We start from the raw sequence: 27,000 nt of genomic DNA, 5'->3' as shown, positions 1-27,000 counted from the left end.
TTAACTCATAGGATTAAATGAGTTCATAGGTTGACCTAACTTATTTATTTTTAATAAATGAGTTGGGTCAAACCTATGAACTCATTTAATCTAAACTCATTAGGTAATAAGTTGAACTGAGTTGAGTTAATCAATTTGACGTCCCTACAAAAAAAAATACTTATATTAAAGGGACTTAACTATTCTTTAACTAATACGATATCGTGTGTGAAAATAAATTTGGTATTTGTTGAGAGAAGAAGAAAAAAAATAACATACGAATAAAAAAAGAAGTGAAAAGGAGTCAGGATTAGTCTTTTAAGCCATAGCCAATACCCAATTTGCAAAGACAGAGGAAGAGAGAGAGAGAGAGAGAGGAAGCGAGAAGAAAGAAACAGCCATGTTCTGAGGAAGGAGACATGCATCATCATCATCTTCATTACCATCATCATCATCATAATCTCAAGCTGATTACTTAACTTCTCTTTCCCTCCATCTCTTACCAAATCCAAAACACCAAAGGTCTCTCTCTCTCTCTCTCTCTCTCGCTCCCTCTTTCTTGTTCGCTTAATTTATTTGGTAGTGTGTTATGATTTGGTTGCTCCATTTTTACTTCTGATGATGTAATTACAAAACTTTAAAAAAAGAAACTCAATTTTTGAGTGATGAGAGAGAAAACTCTGTTTGTTTGGTTGGTTGGATCAGTGAGTTCAAAAGAGATAAGCTGATTCTTTCTATTCCAAATCCCATAATTTTTTTTTTTTCAGTTTCTGTTTCTCTTCTCACTCTCTTTGTGTTTGCATGTATGTGTAAGTTCTTAGCCATGTTCAAAGTTTGAATCTTTAGAAACCCTTCAGATCATTTAGCAATCTTACTATGTGATTGAACCTGGAATCTGTGTTTTTATGATCTTTTTGGTTTCATTTTCTCTCTTTGGGTTTGTTTGATTTTTGGGGATCATGGTAAAAAATTGTTGACTTATGACTGGACTTTGTTTGGTTTGGACATTTAGCTATTTTTGAAGTAAGAAGATTTGAAGACAATGCAAGTGTTTCATCAAAGGAAAGATTCATCTTGGGGAAACTCAATGCCAACAAACTCAAATATCCAAGGATCTGAATCTTTCACCTTGACAAAGGATATGATGATGTCTACTACACAATTCCCTGGGATGAAACATTCGAGTTTGCAGCTGCAAGATCAAGATTCATCCTCAACACAATCTACAGGAGAACCAGGATGCAGCACTGTTAATACCAATCTCTCAGGTCAAATAAATTTAACTGATTTTTTGAACACTAATCGCATTGCCTAAAAAACGCTAATGGGTTTCTCTTCTTGTCTTTGGTTGATGCAGGTTACATCGGAAACTCGGGAAAGCCTATTGAAAGATATACTAAGTCAACTACCACCTCGTCTATGGTTTCTCAAGATTCTGTGTTTCCTCCTCCTACTTGTGGTCAAACACCTTGGTCTCTCTTCAATGTTCTGAAACATCACATTTCAATGGTTTCTTGCCTCATGAATATGCATCAACACCAACGGTAATGTTCTGTGAAGCCTTGTGCTTTCACAATTCTGAACTGATGTTGGCGCATTGATTGGTTAATTTGAAAATCTTTTTGTGCAGGTGCTGCCACATTTAGAGATGATGGGTTTGGTTTCTTCAAGAGTGCCATTGCCTCATAACGTTCAAGAGAATGAACCAATATTTGTCAATGGGAAACAGTATCATGCAATCCTCCGTCGCAGGAAGCACCGTGCTAAACTCGAAGCTCAGAACAAACTCATCAAATGCCGTAAAGTAAGAATCTTTTTTTCACTCAGAAGAAGACCTAAAATGATTCGATGCAATTCGGGAGTGAGTAACAAAGTTTTGTTTTCTTTTTCCTGTAGCCGTACCTACATGAGTCTCGCCATCTTCATGCTTTAAAGAGAGCTAGAGGCTCCGGTGGACGTTTCCTCAATACAAAGAAGCTTCAAGAATCATCAAACTCTCTGTGTTCTTCTCAAATGGCAAATGTACAGAATTTCTCTAAGAGCCCTCGCGGTGGTGGAAGCGGAATCGGCTCTAGTTCAATCACACCGAGCTCCAGTTTAAACCGTATCAACACACCATGTCTCAGCTCTCATGTCAGGGACATGAGGTACCTGAGAAGGATCTTGCTCCGGGAGAACTCCGACAAATTCCGGCGACTGGTGATCATATATGACGGGAAGTCATCCTTGGCTACTTATTCTTATCGGTTTCTTTACAAATATTCTTCCTTTAAAAACTTTGCTTTCCATATCCTCTGCAATCTCACACTCTATATAGAGTGGCTTGAAGAACTTTTAAATCATTGTCAAACTATTTTTGTTAATTGAAAATTTCGGATTCTCTCGAGTACAAATTGCGTTACCCTATTTAGATACAATGAGAAAAAAGTCACTAGGAGTAATATACACGCATAGATCCCCTAATGCTCTGAAGACAAACTGGACACTTAGGGTTTAACTCTCGTTCAACGGTTGAAGCACACAGCCTGCAACATACTACATGTCCACAGGGAATAAACGCAGGTACTCTTCTTCTTGTCACGCATATCACACACAATTGTCCATCTGGGATTTCCTCTGCATCCTCGGGTTCATCATCGACTATGGGTTCACTTGGTCTCTGTGACAGCTCTCTCTGATGGTTCCGTAGTTTCCATCTATTCCAGGTCCTGAAGATAAAGACAGTTAAACAGATTTCGTATCAAAACATTGCCCAGATCTATAACTATATTTGATCTAACACAACTCCAGTACCTGACAGCAGCATAGCTAAGGATGCCAACAGACACAATGCCCAAGATAACACTGCCTAAGAATATTAAGCCGGTCTGATCCATAAGCTCCTCTATCATCTGGTCCTTGGTCATCTCTGATCTGCAAAGATTATAGAACCAAGATTTATATATGAACAGAAATAGAGCCTTTTTGCAACGATGGACTAAGTATTGTCAAATGATCAAGAGATTGAGAAAACAAAAAGAAGAAGATGAAGTAGTAATTTGAGTTAGCTAGCAGGCAGATATATAATTTCGGCACTGACAAGAGAAAAGAAGGTATCCAGATAACATCTTACAAGAAATAAGGAAGATCTTGGCACGATTTGATTTCAGGAACTCCATTCTTAAAACTGCAGAAGCCAACAGCTGTGTCTCTTACAAACAGTTGTGTCTATTCAAATTTATATATAAATGAGTTCTCATCATTGTATTCAAATTATCTTTAGTTTATATTTTTGATAGAAAATATTTACGGTTGCCTCTCTCTAAACAGTAAAAAAAATTAATTGTATGTTTTACAAAAAGTTGCGATTGTTCATTGTAACGGTTTTTTGTAAAGTTGTAAGTGTTCATTGTAGAGTTGTGTTTATTCGAATATCCGTATCTTTTAAAATCTATATATGTTTGTCTGTTTAAACTGTTTTCATTTTTTTGCCATCACACAAATTAATATAAAATTTTAATATCAACAGTTTTTATAGATTTCTAAATTATTCTCTAGCATTCATTCTTTTAAAAGTAAAGAAACTCTTCCAATTCTTGATTTAACTAAAGATTTTGGAATGATGAATCTAATTTACAATTTTTAGTTAATTTTAAATATAAAAATTTAATGTCTATATATAATAACAATCTGAATAAATGCCACCAAAAGTTGTGTTTTTTCAACCGTACCTTTTTGATATTTTTTTAAAAAAATTGTAGAAAATTTAAATTGTGTGTTTTACAAAAAGTTGCGATTGTTCATTGTTGTAAAGTTGCAACTGTTAATTGTAGAGTTGTGTTTATTCGAATATTCGTATCTTTTGAAATCTAGATATATTTGTTTTTTTGAACTGTTTTCACTTTTTTGTCATGACACAAAATAATATAAAATTTCAATATCAAAGTTTTTACACCTTTCTAAATTACTCTCTAGCATGCATTCTTTTAAAAGTAAATAAATTCTTCCAATTATTGATTTAACAAAAGATTTTTGGAATGATGAATCAAATTTACAACTTTTAGTTAATTTTAAATATAAAAATTTCATGAAAATACCTAGAATTTTTTTTTTCAAGAGTTAGATGGATTATATAGTGAATTTTTGAATTTGACTTTTCAATATGGTAATAAAGATGTCTTCTATTTAAAAGCAGTTTATATGGGTTATAAGGTGAAATCAAGTGCAAACACAAACAGATGTATTTGTTCATTGTAAAGTTGTGTCTTTTCACTATATTTTATTTATATCTTTTCATCACAACTTTTCGGTCTAATAGGTGTGTCTATTTAAATAGTAATGTCTTTTGAATTCTCTTTATATTTGTCTCTTCATCTGTAACTAACAAGTTTGTTGAAACAAATTTTCCATTTTATGTTGAATTTAAATAATTAAATATTAATATCTAATATTCAATGTTATTCTATAATCTAACTAAAATTTAAGAAATGATTATAGCAATAGAGAAGTTTAATACAACTTAATATAGAATTTAAAGTTGGGAATATTTTTATCGTAAATTTTGTTAAAAAATAGTTTAATATTCAAAAATAATAATAATAATAATAATAAAAATAATAGTAAATCATTGTTCATTGAAACAAATTTTCCATTTTATGTTTAATCTAAATAATTTGAATATTAATATCAAATATTCAATGTTATTCTATAATCTAACTAAAATTTTAGAAATCACTATAACAATATAGAAATTTAATAAAACTTAATATAAAATTTATAGTTGCGTCTATTTATCGTAACTTTTCGTTAAGACTATTTTGATATTTAAAATTTATATTATGTTGTTTTTAATTATAATTATTTAAAAGAAAATTATATTTACTCATTACAACCATTAGTTCAATATTCTGAATTAGGATCACTTTGTCATATTGATTTTTTTAATTGTAGCTTTACCATAATTTTTCATAATATATCTTATATTTATAATACTTTAAACAATGTTTTTACATTTCAATGATTTTATGATGTATAATTTTAAATTTTATTTACTTTTTTCTAAAATATTTACTCCGCGACATCGCGGGGGGTCTGAGTCCTAGTATTAGTAAAATAAATAGACAAATTGGACTTTTAACTTGGGTTTGTATAGATTGGAAGACGCATTTGATGTCAAAACGTGTGAATATAGAAAAAATTGAGTAACAGGGGCAAAAAAGAATTTATTACCAGGGGCATAATTCAAAACTGTTATAAAATAGCACTAGTCTAAAAAAATTTGACAGTGGCAACTGCCCCTCCCTACTCTAACGTGGATCCACCCTTGATCGGAGGTCAGCGACGGAGACTTCGGGTGCATCTTTGATCTTGTTAAAGGCGGCGTTGGTGGATGCACACTTGATAGCAGAACCGACGACGCTAATAGCTAAAGTAATTCCGAGGACTGCGCCGTCGAAGGAGAGAGCGAGGTCAAGCAGTAGACTGAGAATGGCACGCTCCGGCGAGGACATAATGGTAAGTTTACAAAATTTCCACGCAGACACGCACAAAGGGACGACGAGTGAAGAGGAGAGAGAGATGAGGCTATTATCGGTATTTAAGATATATACATATGACGGTTTTTGATCTTCTGAATTTACAACAGTTTTATTTTAATGTTTTGCATTGCTTTTCTTTATTTAAATTAACTTGTTTAGCGTAATCATAAAACTCTATAATTTATTGTGTAATCTATAGTCCTTGTGGAATTCGTCCCATAAGTATTACAGTGACCTCTTAATTTGAGAGAGTAGCTCTAGGGTTTAATTTGAGCATATCAAATTTTGGCGCCGTTGCCGAGGACTCTTTGATCTACCATTAGATTTGAGTTTTTAATTTCGTCTAAATTTTTGTTTTTATTTGAACCTTACACGCTTTTGTTTTCTTTTCTCTTGTGTGTTTCAGGTGCATGCCTCCAAGACCTCACACAAGAAGCAACAAGACTGCTCCTACTGTGAAGCTTTCAACCAAGAGTTGAGAAAACTTGAGCGTGACAACAGAAAAGCAGTCAAATCCTTGAAGATGGTTAACCCAATAATTTTGGTTCGTGATGAGGATGGTGCTTTGAGGGATCAAGAGGGCAACTTGCGCAATGAGCAGGGCCAAAAGCTTGATGCAGAAGGGAATGTTATTGCTGAAGCTATTGTTGTCAATGAGCAGGCTGCTGTCGGAAACGAGCAAATTCTTGTAGTTGACGAACAGGCCGATGGTGTCGATCGGTCGACACCCCCTTCCTGCAGACAGACATGGAGCTGCAAACCACGTTAACAATCCGGTTCGAAGACATGAGAACAACCGAGACTTGATCAGGACCATTGCTGACTACAACCAGGCTGATCTTGTGTATGAGAACCGGTCTGCTATAGTTTCTTCTCCATTCCAGAGGAATGATTTTGAGTTGAAACCTGCATACTTCCAGCTGGTTGGACAAAGACCTTTCTCTAACCTGCCAAATGAGAAGGCTTTGGACCACATTGAGCACTTTGAAGACTTGGTGACTAGTATCAAGGCCAATGGAGTAACTGAAGACTACATCTACTGCAAGCTCTTCCCATATTCACTTGCAGGAGAAGCATCTCAATGGTTGAAACAATTGCCAGCCCGTTCTTTGACCTCTTGGCAACAAGTGAAGGTAGCTTTTCTCAACTACTTTTATGATGATGCCATGTCAGATGAGCTAGGAGTAAAGTTGTCCTCCTTCAAACAAAGACCAGATGAAGCTTTCAAGGCAGCTTGGGTAAGATTCTAGGCTTATCAAAGGGGCTGTCCACACCATGGCTTTTCAAGAGTGCATCTGTTGAGTATCTTTTTCAGAGGGATTGACTGGGAATATCAGCTAGCTTTGGATGCTGCAAGCCATGGGAACTTCAAGACAAGATTTCCAGAAGATGTTGAAGCTTTGATTGAGAATTTGGCTTCCAGCAATAGCACTAAGAGAGCAGATACTGAAAAGAAGAGATTGCATGGAGGATTTGATTCAAAACAGCTAGCTTCTGTTAATGCCAAGCTGGATTCAGTACACAATCTTCTAGTGGGTAAGAAGTCAGTTCAATTTGCTGCTGAGGTTGAGACATTTAAGCCTGAGCCAGAGAATACAGAGGAGAATGTCAACTATGTGTATGGAGCTGGGTATCAAGGACTTAGATTCAGTAATCAACAAAGTAACAAGCCTTACAGTGGGAACTCTTCAGGCTACACTCCTAAGCCAGATTACCAGAAGCAACAACAGAACAATGGTTATACTAGAACCTATGGGAACTCATCTTATCAGTCTCCTCCTCCACAGACTTCTTCTGAAAGTAGAATGGAAGCTATGTTAGAGCAACTTTTGCAAGGTCAGGAACAGTTAACAGTGACTTTCAATGGGAAGATTGATAATGTCTACAATGAGCTTACTGGGAGGATTGATGCATTGAATATTCATGTTAAGAAGCTGGAGAATCAGGTGGCGCAGAGTGTTGGGTCTGTTAAAAGGAAAGAGGGTTTTCTTCCTGGAAGAACTGAGTCAAACCCCAAGCATGCTTGCAATGCCATATCAGTAAGAGATCAAGAAGTTGATGAAATTGCTTCTGCAGAACAGGGTGAGAAATCGGCAAATCTCTCGAACCCAGATGTTGGTGTCGATCGACACTCATCTCGGACCGAACCAGAAGCTGCAAAATCTCAGGTTCCAGTAGTTGAGAGGGTATACCAACCTAAGATTCCTTTTCCTAAGCCAAGAAAATCCAAGCAGGAGATGGAAGATGCTAGATGCAAAGCTATGATGGATAAGGTGATTATTGAGATGCCTTTGATTGATGCAGTAAAGCTTTCACCACCACTTAAGCGGTATGTGAAGAGGATGGTCACTAATGGTTTGAGCCCTGAAGAAGGAGCATTGCTTACCAAAGATGTCAGTGCAGTTCTTTTAAACCAGCCCCCACAGAGGAAGAAGGAGATGAAGCAGGAAGTGGTTGTCTCTAATGAAGTAAGTGCAGTAATTCAGTGTAGAGTTGCAGAGAAATTACCAGATCCTAAAAGTTTTGTACTTGATTGCTCTATCTCTGCAGAATGGTTTGCTCACTCACTTTGTGATCTAGGCTCTAGTATTAACTTGATGCCACATTCTGTTGCTGTGAGACTTGGGATGACAGAATTCAAGCCAACTCAGATTTCTCTTATCTTAGCTGATCGCTCCAGAAGAATTCCTGAAGGTGTTTTAGACGATATTCCACTTAAGGTTGGAAACATCATGATTCCCACTGACTTTGTGGTGCTGAAGTATAATAAAGAGCCTAGTGATCCACTGACTTTGTGGTGCTGAATTCCACAGTAACACTCTTGCCAAATAAGTTGCATTGCTGAGAACCTCAAGTGTTTTCGTCTGCCAGATCCATCTCTTTTCATTTTGGAATCTCGATGTCTCTGTTTGATTTAGGTTCTGCTAGAACTTGCTGCAAGAGGAGAAAGGGAGATGAGGCTATTATCACTATTTAAGATATATACATATGACAGTCGTTTCTAATTTGGGTCTTAAATGGGCCTATGCACGAGTTAACAAAAAAGACTAAATTACCCCCATTTCAACTGCTCGGATCCGCTAAACGCAAAAAATAGCGTTTGCATATATTCCAGTTTTACCCTCAACGTTAAGTCAGATTTACGAACCAGAACCATAAATAGCAGATCTAAGAGTGAGAGAGTTTTTAGTCGCCGATTTCATCAACCTCCGTCGCAGTTGTTTCTACCATTGCCGCTCCACCAAATCTGCTTCGCGATAGGTATTTATCGGCTCTTTCTGGTAATGAACTATCGTATTTTGGAACTTATCGATGAAGCTAGGTCAAAATCTCCTCTTGTGTCAATCATATCTCCATCTTCGTTTTTTTTTCTGATTCGTGGAGCTCCAATTCTTATCTATTTGATATAGAAGCTCCAATTTGATGTTTGCTTGTGTTGTTTCCAACATCAAATCTTGGTAAGACCTTTCGTAAAATGACTTTGTTGCTTTACTTTTGAGTTTGTTTAGGGAAAACATGGCTGGAGAAGGTGAAGAGGATGTACCTAGAGATGCTAAGATTGTGAAATCTCTGCTTAAGTCGATGGGTGTGGAGGACTACGAGCCTCGTATGATACACCAGTTTCTGGAGCTATGGTATCGGTATATGGTGGAAGTGTTGACAGATGCTCAGGTTTACTCAGAGCATGCTAGCAAATCCAACATTGACTGTGATGATGTGAAGCTCGCTATTCAGTCCAAAGTTAATTTCAGCTTCTCACAGCCACCTCCAAGAGAGGTATGCGTTGTTGACGATTCCTTGTTTCTTCTGTTTTATTTTCTTGAGATTGTTGCCTGAAAAGAGATGTGACATTGACCAGAGTCATTTGGTAACTGCTATGTGAACGAATCATTAGGGAATTATCACCTTAGTTTATGATTTTTGAACAGTAACACTCTTACCAAATAAGTTGCATTGCTGAGAACCTCAAGTGTTTTCGTCTGCCAGAGCCATCTCTTTTGATTTTGGAATCTCGATGTCTCTGTTTGATTTAGGTTCTGCTAGAACTTGCTGCAAGAGGAGAGAGGGAGATGAGGCTATTATCGGTATTTAAGATATATACATATGACGGTCGTTTCTAATTTGGGTCTTAAATGGGCCTATGCACGAGTTAACAACAAAAGACTAAATTACCCCCATTTCAGCTGCTCGGATCCGCTAAACGCAAATAATAAATAGCGTTTACGTTTATTCCAGTTTTATCCTCAACGTTATGTCAGATTTACAAACCAGAACCATAAGTAGAGCAGATCTAAGAAGAGTGAGAGAGATTAGTCGCCGATTTCATCAACCTCCCTCCGTCGTGTTTCTGCCATCGCCGCTCCACCAAATCTGTTTCATTAGGTATTTATCGCCTCTTTATGGTATAGAAAACTCGTGTTTGGATACTTATCGATGAAGCTAGGTCAAAATCTCCTCTTGTGTCAATCATATCTCCATCTTCGTTTTTTTTTCTGATTCGTGGAGCTCCAATTCTTATCTATTTGATATAGAAGCTCCAATTTGATGTTTGCTTGTGTTGTTTCCAACATCAAATCTTGGTAAGACCTTTCGTAAAATGACTTTGTTGCTTTACTTTTGAGTTTGTTTAGGGAAAACATGGCTGGAGAAGGTGAAGAGGATGTACCTAGAGATGCTAAGATTGTGAAATCTCTGCTTAAGTCGATGGGTGTGGAGGACTACGAGCCTCATGTGATACACCAGTTTCTGGAGCTATGGTGTCGGTATGTGGTGGAAGTGTTGACAGATGCTCAGGTTTACTCAGAGCATGCTAGCAAATCCAACATTGACTGTGATGATGTGAAGCTCGCTATTCAGTCCAAAGTTAATTTCAGTTTCTCACAGCCACCTCCAAGAGAGGTATGCGTTGTTGACGATTCCTTGTTTCTTCTGTTTCATTTTCTTGAGATTGTTGCCTGAAAAGAGATGTGACATTGACCAGAGTCATTTGGTAACTGCTATGTGAACGAATCATTAGGGAATTATCACCTTAGTTTATGATTTTTGAACAGTAACACTCTTACCAAATAAGTTGCATTGATGAGAACCTCAAGTGTTTTCGTCTGCTAGAGCCATCTCTTTTGATTTTGGAATCTCGATGTCTCTGTTTGATTTAGGTTCTGCTAGAACTTGCTGCAAGAGGAGAGAGGGAGATGAGGCTATTATCGGTATTTAAGATATATACATATGACGGTCGTTTCTAATTTGGGTCTTAAATGGGCCTATGCACGAGTTAACAACAAAAGACTAAATTACCCCCATTTCAGCTGCTCGGATCCGCTAAACGCAAATAATAAATAGCGTTTACCTTTATTCCAGTTTTATCCTCAACGTTATGTCAGATTTACAAACCAGAACCATAAGTAGAGCAGATCTAAGAAGAGTGAGAGAGATTAGTCGCCGATTTCATCAACCTCCCTCCGTCGTGTTTCTGCCATCGCCGCTCCACCAAATCTGTTTCATTAGGTATTTATCGCCTCTTTATGGTATAGAAAACTCGTGTTTGGATACTTATTGATGAAGCTAGGTTTGAATCTCCTCTTGTGTCTTTCATATCTCCATCTTCGTTTTTTCTGATTCGTGAAGCTCTAATAAATGCAGCCTTCCACAAATCTTCCTGCAACACACATATAACAAGTCCACATTTGTGAATTTTGTCACTCGCTCATACGGCAGCAATAAGAAATTATGTTATATATTTTTATCTTAATTTAATATTTAAATTCTATAATTTTAGTTGGATTGTATTTTTTTGTGTTGGTTTCAAGTATGTTTTCATAATTATTTAGATTGTATAATTTCAGTTGAATTGTTAATTTTAGAGATAATATGTGACATAAATACATTCGATAAAATATTGTCGATATTATGTATCACAATCTTAGGACTGTTATTGTAGAAACGATCTCTAAATCCATATAGAATTGTAAATTATTAAAATCAAAACACATAGATTTTGAAATAATATGTTTTATCTTTGGATTTGAATCCTTCTATTTTGCACTTTCAAATCCATTTAAAACACAATATGGATATTGAAATCTAAAAATAAATAATTAAATGAATAACATGGAATTTTAACAAGTATTTGTAAATCATATAACCAATAATAACACATAATTTTGATATGTATTTTAATATCAATGATTGAATAACACATGATTTTTGTTTAGATTTCTAAATCCATTAAAATCATAGAACTAATAACCCCTATTACTGAATCTACATATGAATTCGATATATTTCTTCTATTTAACATTAAATAGTCATATTTTTTAATAATAATAATCTAGGGAAATCTTACCAAATATGAATGAATTAGTTAAAAACATAAAAATAACAAATATGAATTTATAAAATCATAGGATTTTGTGGAACAATAGTAAGTTACCAAATGATGGATATAGAATTCAATGTATTCCTATTTTTAAAAGTTAATTTTATCTTTTGATAATATTTGTGGTTAGGTGAAAAAAAATAGTATTATATCCATATTAATGTTGTCAATTTTAGCAACCTTATTGATTTTGTAGAGAAATAGTAGAGATATTTTCGAAAACTTATTGATTTTAAGAGAAAATTGATTTCTATCTATATTTAAAAATACAAAGAAACTATATTTACCATATTTTACTTATTGTTTTTAGTGCAATTTTTCAGGAATTAGTTGTGTAAATATATTTTTTTTAAATAAATTAAATTGTAGAACACAAAATATAGATGTAAAAGTTTTATCTGTTTTTGCTCAAAAAAAACATTTTTGAAGGCTGCAAATGTAAAAGTCTAGCTTGTTGGGCTTATACCAAAACAACTTGTATTAGCGTTAATGGGCTTTCCATTTGACCTGAATCACAAAGCCAGAAAAAAAAAATCCCGGAACGCATCTTCTTCTTCTTCTCTTTCAAAGATCAAGAGATCGCTTCATACAGTTCCATCTTCCAAGATTTTCCTCGGCAGTTATACAGGTACGCCATTATCGTCTACAGAACAAGTTCTTTGTTGTTGTTGTTGTTCTTTGTTGTTAAACTTTTGGATTTCATCCCGTGAGAGATTAAAGTGAAGAGATTTTTAGTTTATATTCTCTACTTTGGTTTAAATCTTCGTTTTTCTGGAAAATGTAATTGACGAACTAGATAGAATCGATTTTAGCTCTCTGGTATTTTTTTTTTGTTTTTTTTTTCTGTTTGTAGTTTCAATCACAAATTGATATATGTCCACCAAGTGTTTGATGAAATGTCTGAAAGATGTAAAATGCTGTTTTGGCTTGATTAGGATTCGATACTTATATAGGTTTTGGTTTTGTAACATCACTCATTAGGATTTCTCTGTGATACTAATTACTCGCAAAAAAAGATCTTGGCTCTCGATGGGATGGTCATTTCCTATTTGACGTTTGCTTGTGTTTTTTTGCAACATCTGTATAAGAACGGTGCGTAATTGACTCTGTGGCTTTACTTTTAAGTTTGTTTAGGGAAAACATGGCCGGAGAAGGTGAAGAGGATGTACCTAGAGATGCTAAGATTGTGAAATCTCTGCTTAAGTCGATGGGTGTGGAGGACTACGAGTGATGGAACCCGGGTCATGACCGTACCGCGGTGAGAACCGGTACATTGGTACCATCGTCTAGCAGCTCGCGTAGGAGCATAAAAGTCGGTCCAGAACATCAACGCGGCATCAACCAGTCCCCAAGGATCATCTAGGAGGAGCAAGACAACGTCATCTAATGAGCAATACAAGGCCAAGCTCCAACCTTACACCAATGGCTCATGGCTAGCATCACCAATGAAGAGCCTTGGGTGCGACCAGCTTTGGGAAGCTTGATTTGTGTGTCTTCACCATCACGCTAGCGTGAAGACACCCCTAAGTCATTAGAAGGAGCTGTACTCTTTTTCCTACTTCGGGTTTGTCCCAATGGGTTTACCGAAGGGGTTTTAACGAGGCAGCGAGCTCTAGTGCATCTCCACTTCGTTCCCGCTTGGCTCATGACTTGGAAACTTTCATTAACAAGATTATGGGCCAAGGAAGTGAAGATCCTATCAGCCACGTCCCACCAATGACGTGGCAACCCTATCTCCTTCCTTCCTTTCCTTTATTTTCTTTGAACTCTCTTATGACCGTTGGATGGTCTTTGTTCCCTTTTTGCTTTTGCTTTTACTTTATGGCCAAGTGTATGGTTCAGATCATGGCCGCGCGTCTAGAGTTTTGGTGTCCCCCTTATGTAAGCTTGCCTATATAAAGGCCTAAACCCTCATTGTAAAGAAAAAAAAGACTGGAATATAGAAATTATTGGCCCAAAGATTGGATCTTTGTTCATTCCTCTCTCCCGCTCAAGTCCGGGACTTGGCTCTAGAGAAACCCTAGAAGGTTCAAGAACCGGGTTCATGACCTTCTAGTCCGACCGTATCACGGGCCGAGCCATCTCCCGTGTGTCGTCGACTCAATCCACCGTCCATTCATCCCCATCTATCCGAGAGACAAACGAGTCGAGCATCTCCTCGCGAATCTCTCTCTGTCCGTTCTTGTCGTTCCTTGGTCCCGTTTCCTTCCGTACTTCGCTCCATCCGACGCGTCCGTACGTCCGTTTATCCGCCGCGTCCGACCATCCGTCCGTACGTCCGTACGCAGCGTCCGTTTCCATCCGTTTCCTAACTAGAGCCGAACGAGTCGAGTATCTCCTTGTGACGCTCTAGTCCATCCGCGTTCCATCCGCTCACTCGTCCATCCGACGCGTCCGTACGTCCATTTATCCGCCGCATCCGACCATCCGTCCGTACGTCCGCTGTTCCACGTCCATTCGCGTCCATTCTCGTCCCTAACCGAACCGCTTCTCCGATCCGCTCCGCTATATCCTCTGTCCGTACGTCCGTGAACCACGTGCGTAGTCCGGGGTCACATCAACGAGCCTCGTGTGATACACCAGTTTCTGGAGCTATGGTACCGGTATGTGGTGGAAGTGTTGACAGATGCTCAGGTATACTCAGAGCATGCTAGCAAATCCAACATTGACTATGATGATGTGAAGCTCGTTATTCAGTCCAAAGTTAATTTCAGCTTCTCACAGCCACCTCCAAGAGAGGTATGCGTTGGTTGACGATTCCTTGTTTCATTTTCTTGAGATTGTTGTCTGAGAAAGAGAGAGATATGATATGGCGAGAGTCATTTGGTTAGCTGGCTGCTATGTGAATGATCATTAGGGAAGTATCACCTTAGTTAAGATTTGTGAACAGTAACCCTCTTGCCACATAAGTTGCATTACGGAGAACCTCAAATGTTTTCGCTTGCTAAATCCATGTCGTTTGATTTTGGAATCTCGATGTCTCTGTTGTTGGATGTTTGATTTAGGTTCTGCTAGAGCTTGCTGCAAGTAGGAACAAGATCCCTTTGCCAAAATCGATAGCAGGACCGGGTGTTCCTCTCCCACCTGAACAGGACACATTGCTGAGCCCAAACTACCAGCTTGTGATACCAAGGAAGTCAGCTTCCACAGAACCTGAAGAAACTGAGGATGATGAAGAAATGACAGATCCTGCACAGTCCTCGCAAGAACAGCAGCAACAACAAACATCAGATCTCCCAGGTCAAACTCCCCAACGAGTCTCTTTCCCTCTCTCTAGAAGACCCAATAAGTAGATACACAAAAAGTTTATTATGTTATGTATCAAAATGTAGTAGCAGAATTATTATTAATGACCATATGTGGTATCAAAGGAGTAGAATGTAAGAGAATCATATATTAATGACAGAGAGTCAGTTTTCGTAGAACATATGAGCAATATATATATATACACTGTTGTGTGAAATCACAATACCAAAGATACAACAAATCTTCTGAAGCATTACTATATATGCAACTATAGTATATATACATGAACAAAGGTAATTAAGAGAATCTCAGATTCTGAATCTGTTAGCTTCCCCAGCCAACCATGATCCCAGCAGTTGCACGGTGGATGTTGTCGAGAAGATCTGGAGACGATGTTGGTACAATCGGCAAGTGCTCGCCGGTGAATCGATTGATATCTATGGATTTGAGGTTAGGGCATCTCCAACCCCACTCTATTTTAGAGTCAAAACTCTATTATAGAGCAACATTTGCTCCAACCCTATTCTATATTTTACTCTAAAATAGAGAAAATAATGAGATTGCTCTATATTTAGAGTAACTCTATTCTCAACTCCATTTTTTTACACTACCTCTATTTTAGAGTCAAGTATAGAGTAACACATTGGAGAAAAACCATGCTCAACCCCTTAAAGTTACTCTATAATAGAGTAAAAAATAAAGATATACAATGGAGATGGTCTTAGCCGGTTCGGTCGAGAGAAGAGAGAGAAGAGAGAAGAGAGAGTCGCGAAAAATTGGAAGAAGAAATTAGGGAAAAAAATTTCTTTTTTTATTTTACTCATTATCCAACCAAAACGTGACACGTAGCGTGTCTTATTGGTTGTTTCATGTTGCTTCCGATGCTTCCTAAAGAAACGATTCTCTCAAAAGTAAGCTATATTTTTTAGTTTTGATTTATTTTTGGGCTTTAAAAGGGTTGAGCAACCCATAGAGTAATTCTAGTGGAGATTCCCTTAAATCTTACAATTAGCTTAACAATAAATCAAGTAGTAAATAACGTGACAATGCACTAAGGCAGATTAGACGCACATTAGCTTGTTGGTGATACACGCACATTAGTAACCAAACTGATACACACGCATTTCAAATTGAACTCAGCTCGCGTAGTCAGTCAGTCTCTGGTTAACTTATTTATTACCAAGATTTTAAATAAATTGCATTATATTCAAATTGCAGCCCTTTTGAAATTTGAATTATAAAGTTTGATTTCAAATATTTTTTTTTTGTTTGGCCTTCTCACCGAACAAGAACTGAACTCATGTAGTAAGTAACAAGGAGCAAAAAAGAAAAAGACAATTTTGCCCCTCAGCCACGGTGACCCTTGCTTCTTCACTTGTATCGTTACCGAAGACGCCGTCGTCGACGTCCTCTCCTCCGGTAAGGGCAAGTCTTACGGTCCCGGAGTTGTGATGTGTTCTTCTAGCCTTCTCATTGAAGTTTCTCATAAACTGTGCTTGTTCGCTGTGGCTTTGATGACTCTGTTCTCTCATGGGTTGTTGTGAAGTTGTTGCTGTGCGACTCATTTGATTTGCAGAATCAGTAGATAGATCAAACATTCTGTTTTTCACACTAGGAGAGACTTTGCCATTACTAAATCCACCAGGGAAGATCCCGTTTGTAGTCATCTGATGCTTATAATGTTCAGAATCTGAAGGGGTCATGTTCTTCATCATGTCACTAGATGACCTTCATCATGTCACTGGATGACCTGTATGATGCCACTGTATCTGATTTTCCAAAGCTTCGGTGTTCCGAAACAAAAAGCAGAACCAGAACTGGTTTGTTCTGCTGGTGGTGGTAAATTCAGTTCTACTTGCTGAGCAATCCTCCTGTTTTGAGGGCTTGACAAAATCTAGCGGAGAAGGATTTTGATATTCATGCTGGCTCATAGATTTAAGGTTTCTTACTTGAGTAGCAAGAAAAGATTATGGAAAGTTGGAAACAGAGCCTTGGAAACCGGAAAATTCAGACTAAAACTCGAGTCTGGTGAGATCATTATAAGTTTTGGTAATTCAAAAGGAGAGAAAAAAAAGGAAAAAGAAAAAAAAAGAACATAGAAAGGAGGAAACTGCGGTTACAAGAAGCCTAGCAAACGTCTCCGTTTCCCATTCATTCTCTCGCAAGTTAGTTTTTTTTTTTTTTTGCTGCAAAATATCGGAAAGATGGTCCAAGTACCCGATGTGAAACATGCTCGACCCCTTGAGGTAATTAATTCTCCAAACTCTCTTCGTAATCGAATTCCATACCAAAACCCTAACTTGTAAATCTTTTCCTTTTGCAATTTTGATTCATTGATTGTCTCTCTGTGTTTGCGTAGAATTTGATACGATCTCTCTCTCTCAAATCTCCTTGTGATCTTTTTTTTTTTTTCTTTTTCTGAATTTTGCTTGTAGGGATATCGCGGGATAAAAGCCATTGGTTGTACTCCCGCTAACGAATCCATAGCAAAGTTTGGACTCCATTGCTTCAATTCTCACAAGGTAACAACTCATGACTCTATATTGCTCTTATTCTACCAACCCCTGACCCTTTCTTCTTCTTCTTTTGTGGATTTTTACTGTCCTTTTGGTTTTGATTTTACATGTCCACGGCTGTATGTAGGGGACTAATTTACAGTTCTTGACTGTAACCCAACTCCTTCCGCGAGCTGTTTCACATGTCAAATATATTATGACATTGGATGCCTTTGATCCAGCCAACGGTTCTATTCATAGTATCGACACCTGTGTTTGGCATTCTTCTCAGAGGAATGATGAGAACTTGAGATTAATCACCACTTATTGCAGACCTACAGGTAACTTAACTAACATGGTCTAAATATGATTTTCCATGTCCCTTTTATTAGCTATCGTTTTTTGAACTGTTGATTTTGCTGTTGTTGTTACTAGCCCCGTCTTAAATATTTTGTATGTTTCTGACCCCCTTAGGATTCCCATGTTTAATTATCTGCTCTATATAAGCCTAATCTATGAGTGAAAATATCAAGTCGTCTGTATAGGTTTCATGTATGCATGTTTTTTTTTGTCATGACCTTACAAGTTACATGCAGAATTGTTTTTGGTGTTTCTGTCTATGCTAGTTTCCTATCCACCAATTCAGTTAATACTCTTCTATAAAGTGTTGCTCTAGGATCTGGAGAAAGCGGTTCCCAATGGGACCCAAATGGTGTAGACGTGTTCTATACTGGTGTGATGCCTAAGTGGCTAGATGATGATGCACTTACAGGAAGCGATAAGCTACACTTCTATGAGGTTTGCTGTTTAGCCATGAACTTTTTTTTTGACTTATTTCCTTTTATTTGATCATCTGCTCAACACACCGATCGACATACACAGAACACCTTGTTCCACTAAAAATGCTCAAAATGTTTCAAATGCAGGTTAATGATTCGGATTTGCAAGAGAATGCATGGCTTCATCTATATGCTCAAGTTGCTGCATACTCTAGGTGGATTTATCACATGGTGAGGGATAATATATAGCCTAGAGAAGTGAGAGTATACTCATTTGTTTGGTTGGGCTCATGTATGTACTCTTCTCTCAACCATGCTTTTTTGTTTTGCAGGTGGATCATCTCCCATTGGAGATAAAGAAAGTGGTGGTACAAACAAAGGAAGACATAGAGTCAAGTTTGAAGTTGAAGTCGGGCAATGCAATCTTCTACTTAAGTTTCAAGACTCGTGAAGGTGCCGAGTACAAATCCATAATAAGGCAAACGAGGGATGGAAGACCACAACACATGTGCCTTGAAGTTAAACATGTTGAGATGGACAAGTAGACGACAAAAGTGTTGTGACTTTTTAATATATCATGTTTATGTCCTTAGTTGGTTGGTGGTATTGAGTTTGTGTGTTGTCCTTGCCACTTTTAATGACTAGAAGAGAGTTGTATTGAGAGTGTGTTTAGCAGTTTGTGTGTTGTTTACCTCTGAATGCTATGTTTTTTTTTCTTCTAATTAATTATGTTTCAAGACTTTTAGGCTATGTTCAAGTAAGTCAGATGATGTTGAAGCCAGATACATTCCTCAAAACTAATAGTATAACCTCAATTCCCACTGGAAATAAATGCAGCCTTCCACAAATCTTCCTGCAACACACACATAACAAGTCCACATTTGTGAATTTTGTCACTCGCTCATACGGCAGCAATAAGAAAAGAAAATAGCAGAACCAGAATTGGTTTGTTCTGCTGGTGGTGGTAAATTCAGCTCTACTTGCTGAGCAATCCTCCTGTTTTGAGGGCTTGACAAAATCTAGCGGAGAAGGATTTTGATATTCATGCTGGCTCATAGATTTTAGGTTTCTTACTTGAGTAGCAAAAAAAGATTATGGAAACAGAACCTTGGAAACCGGAAAATTCAAACTCAAACTCGAGTTTGGTAAGATCATTATAAGTTTTGGTAATTTAAAAAGGAAGCGTCGGAAAGATGGTCCATTTCCCGATGTGAAACATGGTCGACACGTTGAGGTCATTCTCCAAACTCTCTTCGTAATCGATTTCCATACCAAAACCCTAACTTGTAGTTCTTTTCCTTTTTACAATTTTGATTCATTGAATGTCTCTCTGTGTTTGCATAGAATTTTATATGATCTCTCTCTCTCTCTCAAACCTCCTTGTGATTTTTTTTTCTTCCTGTATTTTGTTTGTAGGGATATTGTGGGATAAAAGCCATTGGATGTACTCAGTACATGATCAAAAAAATCTCAATTGCGTCTCAGGATACTGAAAACGAAGATAACATTTTCAAATCGATTTAGAAATGCGGCGAAAGGAGGTACTTGTGCCTCCTCCATTATCGACGAATTGCTGATTAGGCAGAGCCTGAACACACGGAAACAAAGACATCATTCAACGGGTTTGAGAACAATGAAAAACCCTAATAGATCAATGAAACGTAACCTAATCGAAGAAGAAGAAGAAGAAGAAAGCCAATAGAGAAACTTACCATGTTTTCGGATTTTGCAAGAGTAGAGATCGAAACAAGTCCGATCAAGCGAGCGACGCGAGAGAGAGGTTTTTAAAACAGTGTTGTGAGGGTTTTTTTTGCCGCTTATGATTGACGCTACCGCTATTAATCAAACCCGGTTATCTAGAACCGGATCGATTTTCGGTTATTAGATCAATTTTGTGTTGGAAAAATCGAACCGGAATAGAAACACTCGATTAATCGCGGCGTTGCTACTAGCGGCGTTTCCCATTCATTCATTCTCTCGAAAATTAGTTGGTACTATTCAATTATAGTATGACATTGGATGTCTTTGATCATCCAGCCAACGATTCATTTCATAGTATCGACAACTGTGTATGGCATTCTTCTCCAAAGAATGAGTAAAAACTTGAGACTAGTCACCATTTTTTGCATACCTATAACTAACATGGTCCAAAGCGTTTGTTTTACTTATGTTTTTGTGACCTTTACATGCATAATAAGGCAAACAAGGGATGGAAGACCACTACACATAATAAGATCAAAGAGAAGTTATAGAAATGAATAACATTGAATTTGAAATCTAAAAATAAATATTTAAATGAATAACATAGAATTTTAATAAGTATTTGTAAATTATAGAACCACTAATAACACACAATTTTGATAAGTATTTTAAAATTAATGATTGAATAACACATGATTTTTGTTTAGAACCAATAACCCCCTATTATTGAATTTACATATGAATTCGATATATTTCTTCTATTTAACATTAAATAGTCATATTTTTTAATAATAATCTAGGGAAATCTTACCAAATATGAATTAATTAATTAAAAACAGAAAAATAACAAATATGAATTTATAAAATCATAGGATTTTGTGGAACAATAGTAAATTACCAAATGATAGATATATAATTCAATGTATTCCTATTTTATAGGAGACTCCATGCAAAGAGACTAGTTGAGAATTGGGGCCGGTTGCTCCACGATACATCTGAAATCAAAAACAAAACAAATACTTAGCTATTGTATTAAAAACAACCAAACAAATACTGAAACTTTAATATCAATCTTACCTCTCTTTGACGTACGAAATATTAAGCCAGAGCAGCACTAATTGGGTGTTTTTTGATAACTTCAAAAGCTTTATCCCTTTCAGAAATGGTTTCATAACCTTTGATGTAGACACATGTAGTTGGGTCACAGAACATCCTATGAGTGGTCTGTCCACTTCTCTCTAGATACCCTTATCCATCACATACTCATACCCTGCCTCACGACTTAGAGGATAACACCAATGGTTCTTCTTCTGAATTGTTCTTCTCAAATCTGGTCTTGCAAAATCAATAAGATCCTGAGGCGAATACAGATCTGCGTCACATCCATCAATGATCTTGATAACTCGTATGAGTTCACTGACGACGATGGCCCAACACACATCTTCCAAAACAAAACATAAAGTTAAAAAGAATTTACTTATTGTTGAAAAATAGCTAAATCATCACCAACTGGGTGGGTATCTTGTCAAATGCTTTATCTATATAACAAATAGTTTGATAACTTTTGATGTAAACACAAATAGATGTGTCACAGTACAAATTTGGTTCATTCGTAAAAAACCTTATGAATGGCCTATCCACACTTCTCTTAGAATAACGTTATTCATCATATACTCCATCCTTGTCTCGTGGGATAGACCATGACAGTAATGGTTTATATCATGCGTTAACTAATTTTCGATTCAATGATTTTGTAATATCGATAAAATATTAAGCCATAATAGAGATATGTGTCACATCCATCAAGAAACCTTATAACTCATATAAATTCACTCACCATGATCTTCCAAAACATACATAACGAAAAAAACAAAACGAATTAAAAAAGATTTCAACTACGTAAAATATTTTTTCTCTATAAACATTTATGCTATTAAAATATGAGTACTTATAAAAATATAATAGTTCTTTTTAAAAAATTACATGTCTATGTCTTTGAAGGTAAATTTTTTATTTTTTTACTAACTATAATGTAATTTAAAAAATAGGAAAAAAATATTTTAAATAATTATTTAGTTTCCAAAAAATAATTCACTTTATCTCTCTAATTAACTACGGATAAAAATTACTAATTAATTTTTGAAATACATTTCCTGCACATCTCTTTATTTAGTCAATGATTTCCACAAATGTCATTGGTAATTTGGTAAGATTTTAGAATATTGATTGCATTATATCAAAATAAAATTTACTTCTATAAATAAATAAAAATATTTTCCAAACAAAATTGACTTCAACGCCATTTAATCTACCTATATATACACAAACAATACTCATTTATTATGATTTCAATCACAAAAACCAGTTTTAATTGGTAATATATTTTTAGATAAGGAGAACAAAATAAGTCGTTTTAATTCTAACACAAATAAACCGTTTTAAATCACAAAATCGAAACTGAATAAAGATTGAATCAGTAGACATACAACATATTAAAATGATAGATTGAATCAATGAAGACTGTATACTAAGTCCGATGATGTTGAAGCCAGATTAAACACCGAAACCCGGTCATCAAGAGCCGGTAATTGAATCAGAATTGTGTTGAAAAACGAACCGGACCAGAAGAAACACCAGTCTGGTTAACAAACAGTAACCGAAACGCAGTCGTTTAATTATAGAAATCGCAAAATTAGCTGACAAATTGTATCGGTTTGATAATTTCTATAGAGAGTTAAAACCAAACGCAGTTAAAAACTTAAAACTGGAGTTTTGTGAAAAAAAAAGTATATAGAATATATATCATCTAGCCATACAACACTTAAACATTGTATTTACTATTTAGACTTTAGAGGTCGCTATAACCGTAAGATGAACGATAGACATCCAACGGAACATATTCGAGTGTTAGATTAATTTAGTGATTCTTTTATTCTTTTAAGGTTGTTAATTTAAAATGGCAATGTATGGTTTATGTATGAGATTTGATTAGATGTGTAGTACGCAAATGGGAAGAAATTAAAAACAAAAACTGAAGACTATATTTTACGACGAAACGAACCAAATATACAATAATTAAATACAAATGGCAATGTATGGCTTATGTATGAGATTTGATTAGATGTGTAGTACGCAAATGGGGAGAAATTAAAAACAAAAACTGAAGACTATATTTTACGACGAAACGAACCAAATATACAATAATTTAAATAACTCTACGCATATAGATACTCGAATGACAAAACAAATGTATTAAATAAAAAACGTAAAAATGCTACTAAATAAATCCCGCACGATCAGTTGTTTTCTTCAAATCCACTTCAATGCCCTGTTGGAAACTCGCATTTCCCATACTCTACAAATTAACACAACAAAGAGACCAAATAATTAATTAATTTTCGATAAGTGAAAATATTAAGTAAAATTAGAGGAAAACGATAGAGTACGTACTAGGAGGTTGCGAGACCACGTACGCTGCACCTTTAAAATCACACGTGCCAACACCACGTGCGTTCTTCTGATAGTAACTGTTGAACGCGTACGAAGCGTGAGCCTCTAACGATTCAGGATCGTAACACGTGGCACCCGGTTGAATCGGACGGCAATCAGCGCCTCCTTCGCCACAAGCGTAGTCGAGACCTTCCTGAAGCTTCTCCTTTGTCGTTTTCCCGTTCGCCACACACCACGTCTGTCCCACGTGCGACGACGGCTTCACCACCGGCGTAGCCTTCTCTTTGTCATCTTCGACCGGCGTTGACTTACCGGAGGAAAGCGAAACGTCGTACACTTTGTTCTCGTTCGGGTAAAACAACCCGTAGTTCCTCTCCGACGTCGGACCCGTTTTCTGGTTCTCGTTAAACAGAGCGAACAGGTAAACGTTGAGCGGCTCCTTCGGTTTTAACGGCGTTCCGTTTCCCGTCAACACTCTTTTAACTAACCCGCCGTTATACGCCGCCGCGTTAGCCGAACCAGCGCCGATCTCGTTCTCGTCTCCGGCAGAAGGCCAGCCTGTCTCCGTCACCACGAGCTTAACGTCGTTAAATCCAACGGCGGACATAGCTGCGAAAACGGCGTCGATCTGAGCGTCTAAGAGACTGTCGTACTTCAATCCGTTACCGGAATCAACATTCCCGGCGTTGTCTTTGAACAAAGCGTAGTCCAACGAGATCTTATCGGCGTTAGCTGCGTAAGCGAAGAAGGGATAAGCATTCACCATGAGATGCGACGACGTTTTGCGGAGCAAATCGAGCATCGGTTTAATCACCGGTTCGATTAACTCCGGTTTAAAAGAACCGGCCGACGGTGGGTACGAACTCGCCAACGCGCTCAGAGCAATCGGCGACGAGATCTTAATTGATTTGACGAGGTTGAACTTGACGAGAGAGCTTTGAACGTTGGTCATAGCTGGGACGAGGTACTTGGTGGTGTTCCTCGGATCGACGAACACTTCGTTACCGACGGCGATGGCTTCGATATCGGTGGCCGGGATGTATTTTTTGATGTTCTGCTGAACCCAGTCGTCGGTGTACTTCTGATCCGCGGCGGCGGAGGCGAGGTTTTCGTTGGGGAGAGAGACGACGACTTTGATACCGGAGTTGGCGAGTGCGGTTAGTACGGATGCTTCGGTGTCGTAGAGCTTGACGCGGTTGATTCCTTGAGATTTGAGAAGCTCGACTACTTTCTCCGGTGCCGGGAGATTGTCTGCGATACGGCCGTAGTTTACTCCGATCATTCCGGAATCTGTTTAACAAACAAAAAAAAAACATAAGACATCAGAACCAAACACTTGAAAAATAGAACAAACTAGTGAAGAGATGGATGATGAAATGAGTAATGAACCTGCTGCGTAAATGGCTGAGAAAGAGGAGAGCATGAGGAGAGATAGAACCAACGCAGCCATTGTTGCAGAGGGAGAGAGAGATAGAAAAGTTTTGTATTCCGGTGAAGGCAGGGAGCTAGAGGTTGTTGTTTATATAGAGGAACGAAGAAGAAGGGAGACGAGGGAGGTGGAGGTAATGGCTGGGACCCACTTTAGATATTGGGGATGATGACTATTTTTTTCAACTGAACGTTTTATCTGTGATGTAAATATTTTCAACTCGTTTACCCAATGACGTGTTAAAGTAATAATTATTTTTGTAGGCGAACAACAACAACAACAAAAAAAAAGAGTTAATATCATCATATTTTATAATAGTAATTGTTAAATATGACCGTTTCAATCGTGTAGTGATTGGAGACTGTACGAAATGTTGTCAGAGATGGTGGGTACCGTACGTGCCAAAAAAAATAGCTACCAATTAATGGTTTTTTTAATTACTGTTGATTCTACTGCAGACCTTTTTTTCTTTGGGGATTTTGTTAACGTTTTTTAAAAGAGTTACAAACTTACAACACAAAAAGTTTACAACAAATCCTATAATTGCGTGTTTAGTACTAGTATTACAAAGAGAGAGCCATGTATATTATACGGATGCAGCGTAAATAAAAGCCACTACGGACGTTAAATTATACCCAGTCAATATATGTTCCCTAGTTATTGGGCACTGAGCCAAATCAACAATTACTACAAGTATTTATTTGATGGTATTAATAAATCCGTTAAAGTTTACATATCCGTTAAAGTTATATGAGAATTATAGGCGATAAGTGGTCGGACGGACGAGTGATAATTAATACGGTGATGTGATGCATTACTTGGTCGGAAATAGTAAGTTATAGTTCTATAATTAAATAGAATTTGAAGAATCTAAAATAAAAAAAATGGGGCCATGTGCCATTGTTCTATCTATCTCCCACAAATTTGAACGTTAGAGGTTTCTCTCCTTCTCCAACGTCTCTTTTCCGTATAAACTCCAATCATTTTAATGAATTCTTCCCATATATTCTGTCCTTTTCTTTCTTTCTTTTTTTTTGCTTGCTTGGAGTTATTATATTGACAAGGGTGTTTCAGATATGTCTTGAAAAATTGACGAGATTTATTTGATTGTAGTACATAGGTTTTATTTACAAGTTAGTTGTAACTAATATTTTGACTTTGCAACTTGGGTTACTGCCTAGTTGAACGCGTTTAGATGGTGTGTGGAGCAAATACGAAACTTGTAAGGTTAGTTAAGCAAACACCTTTTTTCAATTCTATAATCTCAATGGTCCAGACTCCAGATATTAGGTTTCCGTCCATGGACAAAAAAAAAACCTATTTGTATAGAGTTTTTAGTTGTCCTACACAAATTGAACTCTCTTGCTATCTATATTAATATCTCCTTCTAATTAAAATAAAACTGATAACAATATTTCTGGACATAAACCTCAATACAAATGGGTAACTACGACAATCTCAAATTTAGACATTGACCTTCGGCGATTGAGACCAATATATAATGAATCCAAGATATGTTATTGTGTTTGTATCAACTTGCTTAAATGGTGGTGATATTATAATCACTGCATGCTGGTTTACATATACATGACAAATATAATTAGTAACTTTACATTATATAATATTTATGTGATTTCGTCGACATCGGACGGTATGTTTCGTCTAGGTTCGTAAGTCCTTATTAAGTCGGTACAGGGATTGAAAATGAAACACAATGAGAAGTCCATAAAAATTGAAAACATTATATTATCCAGAGTCAGACAGGTGTCACCTTCAGATTGACTTATTTTGTAACTAGTATGACCCTATTCTAAATATGAACGTAAACTAATATATTTGTATGTATGCAACATCATTCATTATTAGTTTCTTATCAACCAAGAGAAAGAATTCAATGAGGTAGGTCGCTTGAATGCTGTCCACCAAGTTGAGATTTAGATAGGAATGTTTAAGCCTTCTCATTGATCTTTAGTTCTTTACGTTAGGATCAAATCCTAATATATCCTAATGTACAACTGAAAAAGATATA

General features: G+C 36.8%; 5 protein-coding genes, 1 long non-coding RNA gene and 1 pseudogene across 10 annotated transcripts; 4 read left to right on the top strand and 3 right to left on the bottom strand.

Annotated features, from left to right (window-relative positions):
• Nucleotides 1–362: 362 nt before the first annotated feature.
• Nucleotides 363–2,363, top strand: LOC104726061 (nuclear transcription factor Y subunit A-5-like; annotated as a pseudogene). Its single transcript, XR_015571183.1, has 5 exons — nucleotides 363–501; nucleotides 992–1,247; nucleotides 1,337–1,523; nucleotides 1,610–1,783; nucleotides 1,876–2,363. The product of XR_015571183.1 is annotated as a nuclear transcription factor Y subunit A-5-like (transcript).
• On the bottom strand, nucleotides 2,319–5,549 carry LOC104728899 (E3 ubiquitin-protein ligase SPL2-like). Its single transcript, XM_010447819.2, has 4 exons — nucleotides 5,270–5,549; nucleotides 3,092–3,182; nucleotides 2,773–2,892; nucleotides 2,319–2,687 (listed from the first exon to the last, which is right to left on the bottom strand). Exons 1-4 carry the CDS (start codon nucleotides 5,466–5,468, stop codon nucleotides 2,411–2,413), a joined length of 687 nt encoding a protein of 228 aa, XP_010446121.2. The 5' UTR covers nucleotides 5,469–5,549; the 3' UTR covers nucleotides 2,319–2,410.
• A 3,462-nt stretch (nucleotides 5,550–9,011) lies between these two features.
• Nucleotides 9,012–15,293, top strand: LOC104726058 (transcription initiation factor TFIID subunit 9-like). 2 transcript variants are annotated; one of them, XM_087471932.1, is made up of 2 exons: nucleotides 9,012–9,272; nucleotides 14,877–15,293. In XM_087471932.1, the coding sequence occupies exons 1-2, from the start codon at nucleotides 9,012–9,014 to the stop codon at nucleotides 15,162–15,164; spliced, it is 549 nt and encodes a 182-aa protein (XP_087328058.1). In that variant the 3' UTR covers nucleotides 15,165–15,293. The 2 variants fall into 2 exon arrangements, with proteins under 2 accessions (XP_087328058.1, XP_087328059.1); XM_087471933.1 differs by lacking the exon at nucleotides 14,877–15,293 and adding an exon at nucleotides 9,530–9,734.
• LOC147935447 (uncharacterized) lies at nucleotides 9,562–11,133 on the bottom strand. Of its 2 annotated transcripts, XR_015571186.1 has the most exons (3): nucleotides 10,843–11,133; nucleotides 10,559–10,667; nucleotides 9,562–10,450 (listed from the first exon to the last, which is right to left on the bottom strand). It is a non-coding gene; the product is annotated as an uncharacterized LOC147935447 (long non-coding RNA). The 2 variants fall into 2 exon arrangements; XR_015571185.1 differs by lacking the exon at nucleotides 10,843–11,133 and having other exon boundaries at nucleotides 10,559–10,696.
• Nucleotides 9,748–11,389, top strand: LOC104726060 (transcription initiation factor TFIID subunit 9-like). Of its 2 annotated transcripts, none has more exons than XM_087471934.1 (3): nucleotides 9,748–9,878; nucleotides 10,127–10,394; nucleotides 10,652–11,389. In XM_087471934.1, the coding sequence occupies exons 1-3, from the start codon at nucleotides 9,748–9,750 to the stop codon at nucleotides 10,736–10,738; spliced, it is 486 nt and encodes a 161-aa protein (XP_087328060.1). In that variant the 3' UTR covers nucleotides 10,739–11,389. The 2 variants fall into 2 exon arrangements, 1 of the variants encoding a protein (XP_087328060.1); XR_015571184.1 differs by lacking the exon at nucleotides 9,748–9,878 and having other exon boundaries at nucleotides 10,134–10,394; nucleotides 10,652–11,000; nucleotides 11,136–11,389.
• Nucleotides 15,294–17,182: 1,889 nt separating the features above from the next.
• Nucleotides 17,183–19,130, top strand: LOC104726056 (UPF0725 protein At2g20620-like). Its single transcript, XM_010444828.3, has 6 exons — nucleotides 17,183–17,363; nucleotides 17,553–17,639; nucleotides 17,761–17,953; nucleotides 18,289–18,410; nucleotides 18,539–18,622; nucleotides 18,724–19,130. The coding sequence occupies exons 1-6, from the start codon at nucleotides 17,322–17,324 to the stop codon at nucleotides 18,934–18,936; spliced, it is 741 nt and encodes a 246-aa protein (XP_010443130.2). The 5' UTR covers nucleotides 17,183–17,321; the 3' UTR covers nucleotides 18,937–19,130.
• A 4,109-nt stretch (nucleotides 19,131–23,239) lies between these two features.
• On the bottom strand, nucleotides 23,240–25,252 carry LOC104726055 (glucan endo-1,3-beta-glucosidase 12). The gene is made up of 3 exons (XM_010444826.3): nucleotides 24,932–25,252; nucleotides 23,543–24,832; nucleotides 23,240–23,447 (listed from the first exon to the last, which is right to left on the bottom strand). Exons 1-3 carry the CDS (start codon nucleotides 24,990–24,992, stop codon nucleotides 23,413–23,415), a joined length of 1,386 nt encoding a protein of 461 aa, XP_010443128.2. The 5' UTR covers nucleotides 24,993–25,252; the 3' UTR covers nucleotides 23,240–23,412.
• Nucleotides 25,253–27,000: the final 1,748 nt, after the last annotated feature.

Source organism: Camelina sativa, chromosome 11, assembly GCF_030686135.1.
Source record: "Camelina sativa cultivar CO46 ecotype springtype chromosome 11, ASM3068613v1".
NCBI classification, from domain to species: Eukaryota; Viridiplantae; Streptophyta; class Magnoliopsida; order Brassicales; family Brassicaceae; genus Camelina; species Camelina sativa.
The sequence above is the reverse complement of the archived record's forward strand: the minus strand, read 5'-3'. Positions and strand labels throughout refer to the sequence as shown.

Bases quoted from the DNA above. Each gene is read 5' to 3' on its own strand.
- LOC104726056 (XM_010444828.3), top strand. From the start codon at position 17,322: ATGGTCCAAGTACCCGATGTGAAACATGCTCGACCCCTTGAG. The intron at 17,640-17,760 runs GTAACAACTCAT...GGCTGTATGTAG, and splicing joins ATTGCTTCAATTCTCACAAG to GGGACTAATTTACAGTTCTT. The intron at 17,954-18,288 runs GTAACTTAACTA...GTGTTGCTCTAG, and splicing joins CACTTATTGCAGACCTACAG to GATCTGGAGAAAGCGGTTCC.
- LOC104726055 (XM_010444826.3), bottom strand. From the start codon at position 24,992: ATGGCTGCGTTGGTTCTATCTCTCCTCATGCTCTCCTCTTTCTCAGCC. The intron at 24,833-24,931 runs GTTCATTACTCA...TTTGTTAAACAG, and splicing joins CTCAGCCATTTACGCAGCAG to ATTCCGGAATGATCGGAGTA. The intron at 23,448-23,542 runs GTACGTACTCTA...GTTAATTTGTAG, and splicing joins CGTGGTCTCGCAACCTCCTA to AGTATGGGAAATGCGAGTTT.
- LOC104728899 (XM_010447819.2), bottom strand. From the start codon at position 5,468: ATGTCCTCGCCGGAGCGTGCCATTCTCAGTCTACTGCTTGACCTCGCT. The intron at 3,183-5,269 runs GTTAGAGTAGGG...TTGAATAGACAC, and splicing joins CCGATCAAGGGTGGATCCAC to AACTGTTTGTAAGAGACACA. The intron at 2,893-3,091 runs GTAAGATGTTAT...TAATCTTTGCAG, and splicing joins CAAGATCTTCCTTATTTCTT to ATCAGAGATGACCAAGGACC.
- LOC104726058 (XM_087471932.1), top strand. From the start codon at position 9,012: ATGGCTGGAGAAGGTGAAGAGGATGTACCTAGAGATGCTAAGATTGTG. The intron at 9,273-14,876 runs GTATGCGTTGTT...TGTTTGATTTAG, and splicing joins CACAGCCACCTCCAAGAGAG to GTTCTGCTAGAGCTTGCTGC.
- LOC104726060 (XM_087471934.1), top strand. From the start codon at position 9,748: ATGTCAGATTTACAAACCAGAACCATAAGTAGAGCAGATCTAAGAAGA. The intron at 9,879-10,126 runs GTATTTATCGCC...GAGTTTGTTTAG, and splicing joins CACCAAATCTGTTTCATTAG to GGAAAACATGGCTGGAGAAG. The intron at 10,395-10,651 runs GTATGCGTTGTT...TGTTTGATTTAG, and splicing joins CACAGCCACCTCCAAGAGAG to GTTCTGCTAGAACTTGCTGC.